The sequence below is a fragment of the Lactuca sativa genome, chromosome 3 (genome assembly GCF_002870075.4).
Source record: "Lactuca sativa cultivar Salinas chromosome 3, Lsat_Salinas_v11, whole genome shotgun sequence".
NCBI classification, from domain to species: Eukaryota; Viridiplantae; Streptophyta; class Magnoliopsida; order Asterales; family Asteraceae; genus Lactuca; species Lactuca sativa.
The window spans coordinates 191,261,249-191,271,231 of record NC_056625.2 but is presented as its reverse complement, the minus strand read 5'-3'; the positions used below and the strand labels follow the sequence as shown (position 1 = coordinate 191,271,231).

At 34.8% G+C, this 9,983-nt stretch overlaps 1 protein-coding gene across 9 annotated transcripts; it reads right to left on the bottom strand.

Moving 5' to 3' along the window:
- Window positions 1-3,182: 3,182 nt before the first annotated feature.
- LOC111887255 (mediator of RNA polymerase II transcription subunit 25) lies at window positions 3,183-9,317 on the bottom strand. Of its 9 annotated transcripts, none has more exons than XR_006187757.2 (14): window positions 9,097-9,317; window positions 8,708-8,978; window positions 8,399-8,496; window positions 7,642-7,753; window positions 7,468-7,534; window positions 7,082-7,165; window positions 6,252-6,388; window positions 6,061-6,156; window positions 5,609-5,815; window positions 5,465-5,510; window positions 4,862-5,389; window positions 4,450-4,518; window positions 3,771-3,885; window positions 3,183-3,667 (listed from the first exon to the last, which is right to left on the bottom strand). XR_006187757.2 is itself a non-coding variant. In XM_042898898.2 (11 exons), the coding sequence occupies exons 7-11, from the start codon at window positions 5,659-5,661 to the stop codon at window positions 3,844-3,846; spliced, it is 738 nt and encodes a 245-aa protein (XP_042754832.1). In that variant the 5' UTR covers window positions 5,662-5,815; window positions 6,061-6,156; window positions 6,252-6,388; window positions 7,082-7,753; window positions 8,399-8,496; window positions 8,708-8,978; window positions 9,097-9,317; the 3' UTR covers window positions 3,183-3,843. The 9 variants fall into 9 exon arrangements, 1 of the variants encoding a protein (XP_042754832.1); XR_008230976.1 differs by having other exon boundaries at window positions 7,690-7,753; XR_006187753.2 differs by having other exon boundaries at window positions 3,183-3,478; window positions 3,582-3,667; window positions 7,082-7,753.
- Between the last annotated feature and the right edge of the window lie 666 nt (window positions 9,318-9,983).

Below are 9,983 nucleotides of genomic sequence, written 5' to 3'. Positions count from 1 at the left end.
GTGGTTGGAAGAGAAAATGGTGGTAATGAAGTAGAGACATTTGCAGAAGATATGGGTAATGAAGCAGATAAGATGATAGGCAGGGTAGTTTCGACACTTGTGATAGGTGCCCCCATATCAGATATGTTGACAACCATATCGGAAGTAGGTACCTCCTCAGAAACTGATTTGGTAGTGACTACTTCAAGTGGAATAGATGTTGTGGTGGAAATTTGCGAAGTAAGAGGAATGGAAACAGATGGAAGAGAAACAGTTACCACAATGGGAATGGAAACAGGTGGAGTCTCCGGAACAACTTCTTTATTGGAGGATTCGTTGTGAATGATCATCTTGCGTTTCTTGTGAAGTGTTTGTTTGATATGCTTCACAACCTCTTGAGCTCGTTTGCGCTTTGAGCCAGGAGAAACCGGAGCTGGAACATCTCTAAACGCTACCCCCTTACTACTCACCTCCGTCTTGCGAATATTAGGAGAAGAAGTCGTTGTCTGCGAAGAAGAGCGAAGTTTCTTTAATACCCCAGATTTTGAGGGTATAATCTCCTTCTTCATTTTTGTAGAAGTCTCTTCTTTCTCAACCTCTTCAGCTTGGGAGACTTTGGAAGATTGAATTTTTGCTTCCTTCTGAGTTTTCTTCTTCTTCTTTGAGGATTCTTCGGTAACGTCCAGTAACACTCCAGTCTGCACAGCTGGATCAAAAATTTTCATGTATCTAACCAAAACTTTGTGTGTGGAGGGCACTTTGTGAAGCATCGCATCCAGAATGCGTGCTACGTTTGCGAAGATATTTTCATCATCTTCAACCACTTTTGGGAATTGATACAATGAAAATTCCACAACATCTCCACCTTCTGGAACTTGAATACCTTCTTTTGTGTACACCTTTTCGAGAATTAGGCTCCAGTACCTTGCACACAAAATACCCTTCTCAGCATTCGTGTTTTCAAGACTTTTGACAAACTCCTTCCATAGTTGAGTTCCGTAATCAACATTAATATCATAGTACAGACCCATGACCATCGCATACACTTCCATGTGACCCCTGTCGAGACCAATAGTCCTCCCTGTTAAACATCGTAGAAAAATACCAAAGAGAAAGTTCCACATGCAGGGTATCCCGGACTTCCTGAAATCACTGATCTTTTCAAGAGATGGCTGATGTCCCATCTCATTGAACATGAAAATAATTTGGGAATTGATGGGTTTAAAGAACGGAGGGTTATTGGGAATGTTCAAGAAGTCAATCAACATCTTCTTGTTAAGACGAACCCTCTTGTTGTTCATCATGTTGAAGGTGATAACATCAGTGGCATAATTGTAGGATGCATTTGATGCCGCCATGGACAACCAAGTCATCAAAACCGGAAAAGAACTGAACATTGTGGTGGAAAATGGAGACCTTTTGAGTGCAACGATCAACATTTTCAATGCTTCAGGGTAGGATGAGACATTTGGATCAACTTGGTAGTTTGTGCTTTGGATCTTCATGAGAGATTGTGAGAGAACTTCTTTAGTGTTGGATTGAGTAGCAGCCATTGTTAGGGTTTGAAGAAGATGAAGAATCAGAGAATTTAGGAGTGTGTGTGTTTGTTCGCATAACCGTATAAAACACTCTTGAATCCCCTTTTATAGGTAACCTGAATCGATTTGAATTTGAAGCGGGATGCATTTAATGAGATCCGACGTGGCACCTTGAAAATAGGACCATTACTGCGAAAAGGTAGCCATGCGTCAAAAAGCAATAGTCGCTTCACCTAGAAAATCGGGCAGAATTCCATACGTCACGGACACACAGCCTGTCAATATTCCCTTTATGGAATTGTAACCATTATGACCCTTCGCATGGAGGCTGGGCTCTTTCACTTTTGGGATGAAAAGAGAAGTCATATGCCAGATGTTTGAAATCATCAGCCTAAGTTGGTATTACTCAGAACCTCAAGGATTTCGTGAGTGCAGTGTGAATCAAAGAAATAAGATACGAAGCAAGTTAAAAAAAAATTTGGAATTCTGTGATGTCAAAAATATATTTTGACATGAAGGCAGTTAAACCCTGGGCAAAGGTTGCTTCGTTAATCATCAAGAGAGATGATCAACAGCTTGTGTAGGTTCCTGTGAATTACAATTGAATACTTTTTGATAAGTATCAAAGGGCTTCTTTTGAAAAGTGAGTGTTGGGTTGGTTTAAAATTTTATTACACATCAACCTTAACATAAGGTGAGAAATTGTAACTGAAATTCCAGTGTAGTCAGTGACAAGTCGGCTTTTGAAAATGTTTAGCATGACAAGGATATGCGAATGAAACTCACATAGAAATCATATTCATAAAAAAATTGTTGTACTGGATCTTGTTGGGTAACAAACATCATGGGTTTCGAATGTTTGATCAAGACCACGCATGCGAATTGAATATGATTTGGAGTTTCGAACTTTGGTACTGAAACAAAAGTTTCGTCAATTCTGGAACAATGTTCCCCGTAAATTTCTTAAGGTGTAAGATGTTTGAGTTTCAGTTTCATCACGGACTCATGATGTCAGATCATAAACACATAATTTTTGTATATCTAAGTCTCGATGGGTTTGATCAGAGACCTCTCAGACATACGTCTTTGTGTGTGATTTGTGTGAAGAATTTTGTGATGAAAAAGATTGGTTATAAGATCGAATGTACCTCTGTTATATGTGGACCAAACAAAAAACTCTTAACTCATATGAGAAGAGTAAGGTAGCTCTTTTGACTAATGCGAATATAAGCCTTATTGGGAAGAAATTCTCATGTGATAACACTACTAGAAAAATTGCCTTTTATGATGCTCATTGCGCGTCGTAAAAGGCTAAGACGACACACAAATGTGCGTCATGGAAGGCATTGTCATAAAGAGAGACAACACGCATTTACGACGCTCATTTACAACGCGCGTTTACGACACACAATGCGTATCAAGGAAGGCCCTATCATAAAGGAAGACGACGCGCATTCGCGTGTCGTAACCTTACGACGTGCGTGTTAATGACACACAATGTGTATCAAGAAACCCCTGTCAAGAAAGGCCATGTTATAAATGAAGATGACACATATTTTTGCGTATCATAATTTTAAATGTTTAAAAAAAATATTCTTTATAGATTTACTTATTTTCAGATTAAATTTGTATTTAATGTTTCATAATAGAAAATAAAATATCATATACAAAAAATAGAATCCATTGCATAAATTTAATGTCATACAATTCTATTTCTTACAATATATAAATTTGCATCTAATCTACTATGTACATCAAATTCCAACTAAGTAAAGTTGCATCTTGCCTTCATAATTCTTTAAAACTAATGCTCCAAACAGCTAATGATATGGATAAGCAGTTGTACATTGGCCCATCTCACTCAATAATGACTTAGCCAAATTCAACTCCAAGTCTCTTGCTGATAATGCTGCAAGATTTAAATCAAGTGGCTTCATATTCCTTTCTTCCATCAACTTTAACTGATGAACAAAATACATAGTAACAAAAAAAACATTGTAGAGCAAGGGGTAATTTGGGAAAATGTGAGGGGTATAATGTAATAAGAATGCTAATACTTAATACCACTTTCATGCCATCATGGAAACCTGTTGTGCATTACATAAAGGCCCTACACCAACACAAGGTGTGGGTTTGATTATAATCCTCAGCTGTTGAACCAAATACAAAAAGCACGTCAGAAGAATAAAACTAGATGTAGATGAAACTTCAAAAGAGGTTGACCCATCACATTACATAAAGGCCCTCCACTACCTTAAGCAACATTTGTAGAAAAAGTACTTCTTCAGGTCTAAGTTTGCCTGCATAAACGGTTGTGTACTGTGGATTATCTCAAGGGCATCACTATCACTTTGCTCTTTAGTATCCTCTGCAAAACAAAACAAAAAATATATATCAAAAAATGAAATTTTTTTATAGTTTTATATTATAATTATGCCTAAATGTCCTGCCCGATGATCCTGCCCAACAAAAAAGCACACAAACATGATTAATGACTAATACAATGTATTCACTAATTCTAACTAAATTGACTTTATTTACCCCTTTGCAGATTCTAACTACTAATACTAATTTCTTATTGCTAAAAAGAAAAAGAAAAAGAAAAAAAGTCACCTATTCTTTTAATTCTGGAATATTTAAACATGCAATCAAAATCCCAAGAGCAACATCCATTGTAGAGGCAAGTTCATTTTCAAATTTTCTATGTCTATTTGGACGTGCAGCTATTTTGTAATTAAAAACTTCCTGTTTTAAAGCATTCCAATTAGTCAGAGTAGAAGTGTTTGTGAAGGCAACTGATTCATTGCCTGAAAAACTAGGAAATCTGCTTTTCCCACATAATACCTAGAATTTAAATTTAAATAAATAAATATTTAAAGGAAAACTGAAGAGGGAAACAATATATGACAAAAAAAAAATTGGTAAAGCTTACTTTTTGTTCATGTGATCTTGACATGTAAGTCGCACTATTTGCATTGTTGGTGGCCAATTTGCTGCAAGCCTAAGAGAGAAGGGTATTTTAGGTATTTCAATAATAATCAGAGTCAAACATTTTGCTTAAATACTATGTGATGTCATGTCATGGGTGACTTATGATTCAGAATTCGATGCACTCCGGTAACCCTACCATTTTTTTACAAATCAAAATTAAATTAAATAATATATTTAAACTTACTTCTAATCTTGTAATAACTACAGGCTGACGTTGTCTCTGACCGGATTAATTCCCTTGCATCATTTATCTCACACTTATATTATTCCAATTTCCAAATAAATGATTAATCATAAATTTATAAAAATAATGCTCCAAATGTGAATATTGGTTATTATATTTATATTTATACCTCCCAGACTTTGACATATTTTGATTGTGCTGATTGTAAAGCACCAGTTGATTGTTGGGTGAGACCAACATTAGCTGCCGAAGCAAAAGAACCAGGTACAGTTGATGTAGTTGACATTGCTATTGATGGAATCACTGATTGCCCAGATGAGATTACGATTTGGGCAACCGGAATTGTGGATGCCATTCCGCTTGATATCATGTTGGACATATACACAGCCATGGGATTTGGTATTCCCATGGATGTTCCTCCAGCAATTGTTGCTTGGTTGATGATCCTTGCTTGTGATAGGTTGTTGAGAATGTTGTGATTTACAGTGACAGCTGGACGCATAGGTGGTTGTATATTACTCACAATTGGCTTCATATCTTGGATTCCATCATTACTTGATAACATTTCTTGTGAAACTGATAATGGTGATGAAATTTGCATGGGTGGTGTAGGACGTGGGACAGGTGGCACATGTTGGAATGATGGTGCAAGTATAGGCACCGGTACAGGTGGCATTGAAGTAACCATTGTTAGCTCCTGAAATTTTTCAAAAATCAACAAAATACCCTTTTCTGTTTTCTGAAAAAATAAAAGGTTTTCAATGGGACTTACAACTTTCACGGTTGCAGGAGGAATGTTTCCCACAGGAACTGGTTGTCTATTCATCATAGGCCCATTTGTTATATATATAAAAAAAATACAAAATGTTTATATTAACTAAAATGAAATGATATGAACATGAATTTGAAACAAAACCTAGTGGAATTGAAGATGGAGGGAGGCTGAAACAGGAGGAATTGAAGTTGCATCTACTTTTATAGGACTTTGAGAGGGCAAATTTGTAATTCCTGATCGACATAAAGCAGCACGAGCCTCCATGAATGTTTCTGAAATGAGTACAAGATAATGTGGATTTTTCACAATAACAATTGTAGGATCAGCTGCTGAAGGGTTCCTTTTTCCCTATAAAATCAAATACAATTATTAATTTAAGGAATATATTATATAATAAAATAAGAAACTTACTAAAAAAAATAAAATGTAATCATTAATTATCGCATTATAGACTGCTTTGAGTTTCGGAAGCTGTTTCGGGCATATAACTGATAAAGAAACGGAACACTACTACGAAAAAGTCATATAGGTGTAAAAACATTTAATATTAATTAAATATCTATGTATAAATTTATTTATTAATAGTTTAATACCTGAGCAAATGCTTTAGCTAAATTGTAGCTTCATTTGTTTCTTCTATTCCAACAACTCTTATATACGGTTGTCTAATAGCAATTACTCCTTTGTGACTAGATCAAAACAGAAAAAAGATTGCAGATTTAGCTATATTCAAAATGTATGAAAGTTAAATGTTATTGGTGAATAGATAAAGTGAAAGTATTACGATGTAGATGTCTTTGAAGCTTGAAATATGCTGTAAAATCCCATTATAGTCAATCTTGTATCAGGAACAATTGTTTGTACAAGTTGTCTGTCTACAGATAAAAGCATGTTCCTTGGTAGCTCACCAGTTGGGACATCCTAAGATTTAAAAACAGGCCAAAAAGTTCTTTTTACCACTTAGAAAATCTTTAATGACTTTTTTTATTAAAAAGATTCAACAGTTTAGGGCATATTGACAGCTTATTGCATTTATTTACTGATTTTCATTTACCCCTTCATCATACGAAAATTTTAATGCTTCATTATTTTTTGACTAAGTAATCTATTTTGTTAGTTATACAAAATGAAAAATGAACATTTTATTAACATACAAGATCTTTATTATATTTTTTACTAATTAATCTATTTTGTTAGATATATAAAATAATAATAAACATTTTATTAACATACAAAACCTTTTATTAATTCTTTTCCTAATTAATCTCTCTCTCTCTCTCTCTCTCTCTCTCTCTCTCTCTCTCTCTCTCTCTCTCTCTCTCTCTCTCTATATATATATATATATATATATATATATATATATATATATATATATATATATGTTTTCAGTTTTCCTTCGTAAGAGTATCCCTTCAAAACTAGATCTAATATTTGTTTTCAGTTTTCTTTCATAGTCGTCTGATATAGATAAACATGTAATTCTTGATTTTAGTTCTAAGCTTCATTGCTATTCCATCAAACACGTTATTTTTTTATCATTTTGTAACTAATAAAGAAAAAATACGTTAATTTGCAAGAAAAATGCTCATACAAAAAACACATTAAGATGATTACCTGTTTCTTTAGTAGCTTCCATCAAGTTTTTTATGAATATCATCCATGTCACTCAAAACACCCAATTCCATATCCTTTAAGTACCTATAGCAGAAACTAACTCCAAAAAATGAAAAACATTCTTTTTTAAGAACGACACTATATTAAAATAAAAAACCAAAACCACCGAGAAGCTGCAAATTACAAAAAGGTAAAACAGAAAAATAAGAGAAAAAAACTAATACAACACCATATAAGTCCAAGAGAACTACACAATTACAAAATCCCTGCAGGAGATAAGCCCAGATGAGATGCCATCAGGAACACCACCATATAATATTAGAGGGAAAATATCACTCCAACAAAGCTCCAAATGCAAAATCAATAACAAACTAGGCCCAAACAACCTTCAAAACAGCTCCAGGGGCGAAAATGTCATAAAATGGCAAGAGACAGCAGTGTGCCATGTATGAACTGCAAAATAAACACAAAATCTTTGAAGCTAGTACCTGGAGAGGATATCCATAAATAGAAAAACCATAACAGATAAGTAACAATCCCAAGGGTATAATGGACCAAACTCGAAATAAGTTTATATCTATCCCTGACATGACGTTGAAGTTTTCAACCTCGAGTGTCAATACCAAGCATATCCCTGGAACTTTGTGTTGTTGGATCGATGTATATCAGGAACTGCAAAAACAGGAACCGAAAAAAAACATGTGAATACATATCTAGAGAAAAGATAAAAATGCATGCTATCATAGACCCAATTAGCACTTGAGTATCATAAAGAGTACTCACACCAACAGACTCTAAACCCTTGCCAATTGTGATAGTTAAACGCACCAAACACACACACACACACACACACCAAGATACACTTCATCTGACCCCCTTCCCCCTCCCGGCCCACACCCACCCATAGACCTGGAGATTTGAAGACAGATTAAAAATTTCCTATCAAAGCCCACAGGGAAGAAAAATAATAATCAAGTTACACATTACAAGCACCGAAGGTGATTGACCCCAAACTAACTAATCTAATTTGTGCCTTTTTGCCCTATGTTTTATGCAGGAAAATAAACATAACTTAATATCATCCACCAGTTTTGGGAAAGATATCTTTATTTTCCTAAAAATCACATCGTTCTTTGGACTAAATTTAGAATAAGATTTCGTAGGAAAAGCTTTGTTTCAAGCGAAATGCATCTTTATGAGTTTTAATACCATCATTTTATCACCGAAAGTTTTAAGTATCATAAACACAGGAGGGAAAGCAAAAATACTTGATTAAGTTAAGTTTTATCAAGTCTATGAGACCATTTTTTTCATTACCTGCATATGATTCGCTTCTCATGTACTTCTTCTTTACGTGGGGAAGATGCAGGGCCCCATTTGATGTTTGTGCTTTATCTCAATTTCTTCTTCGTTACCTGCATTTTCCCAAAGAAATGATATCAAAAGCGTTGTGCTTTATCTTAATTTTTTAAATATATTTTATATAATTGATTTCATGAATCAATCATGGGAATCGAATAAAGAAGAAGAGGGCCGGTGGTGATGGAAGAAAAAATGATCGATTGAAGACATTGAGATTGAAGATAGTTGAAGACGTCTGAGGATAAAAAAAACAAGAAAATTTACCTAAAACTTTGAATCAACAATCCAATGAAATCAAACCGGAAGGTGAAGAAGGTGCGACTTCATCCAAGTTCTCATCATCATCATCATCAGAATCATTTAGGGATTTAAATTTGGGTTTTTCTATTGGCGTTTTAGGGATGATGTACTAGGGTTTTTCCAGGATGCTGATGTAGGTAGGTTTTAAAATCAAATTGAATCATCGAGGATTTATATGAATGACTGAAATATGAAGTAGCGATTTTCATGTTGAACTGCTTCAGATCTTCCATATCTACAAGATACACATGAATAGGTATCATGAACCATTTTCAATAGAATTTTAGTGAAAAGAACATCAACAATATAAACATGGACTCAGAATATTGGTTGATGTAAAATATTGCTAACACCATGCTTCAGTAAAGATATCAGCGACAGCTTCCGGAGAGATTCTCGGTGTACATCTCCTGCCTTTGGAATCTGAACTTGACGTCATCATCGACAACCATAGCTTCAGTACAGATATCAACGGTACCGTTCTCTTAAGCGGCAGCCATTAAGACGAAGACCTAGGGCTTTTTCTTGCTAACTGAAAGAGGCGGGGGGGTTTAATTTTTGAGATTCAATACGCGGGTGAAATCCCGCCTTTAAAATGCGCCTTTCATTAAAATGTTATAAAGCGACACATTTAGATGATGCACATTTTATGAAAGGTGCCTTCCGCATTTCCTTTTTTTCTTTTCTAACACTAATTTTAGGGCACGCACAAATGCATGTCTTTTATCCTTCAAATTTTGCAAAACTAACATTATTTTTCAAGGCGCGCACTAATGCGCATCCTCTATCAGCGAGTGTCATTGTTTGCGCGTCATTAAAGGACAATTTTCTAGTAGTGTAATTTCATTAAGGCTTTCGTTTCTCACACATAGAGTCATTCGAGGCTTGAGTCAACATGCTGCAGCATACTTCTAGGGACATCCTAACTAGTACAAAGTTGAAAGGCTTGAGTCAACATGCTGCAGCATGCTTCTAGGGATATCCTAACTAGTACAAAGTTGAAAGAAATGATATCTTCCCATAGAAACATACAAGCATGACATCTTCGCATTATGCTCTGGACTAAACTAAAACCACACAATACTTAAAGAACAAAGTTAACAAGAAACAATATTTTTGTGATTTTTTTTTAATATTTCGAAAATAAAAACATAACAAAATAAAATATTTTTGGATTTTTGTATTTTTGAAAATGAAAACAACACAAAAGAAAATATTTTTGATTTTTCAAGTTTTTCAA

Excerpts from the sequence above, each read along its gene's own strand:
- LOC111887255 (XM_042898898.2), bottom strand. The coding sequence starts at position 5,661 with ATGCAACTTCAATTCCTCCTGTTTCAGCCTCCCTCCATCTTCAATTCC. Across the intron at positions 5,511-5,608 it reads TCCATCTTCAATTCCACTAG|ACAACCAGTTCCTGTGGGAA; the intron begins GTTTTGTTTCAA and ends TATGATGAATAG. Across the intron at positions 4,519-4,861 it reads AATATGTCAAAGTCTGGGAG|GCTTGCAGCAAATTGGCCAC; the intron begins GTATAAATATAA and ends CTTCTCTCTTAG.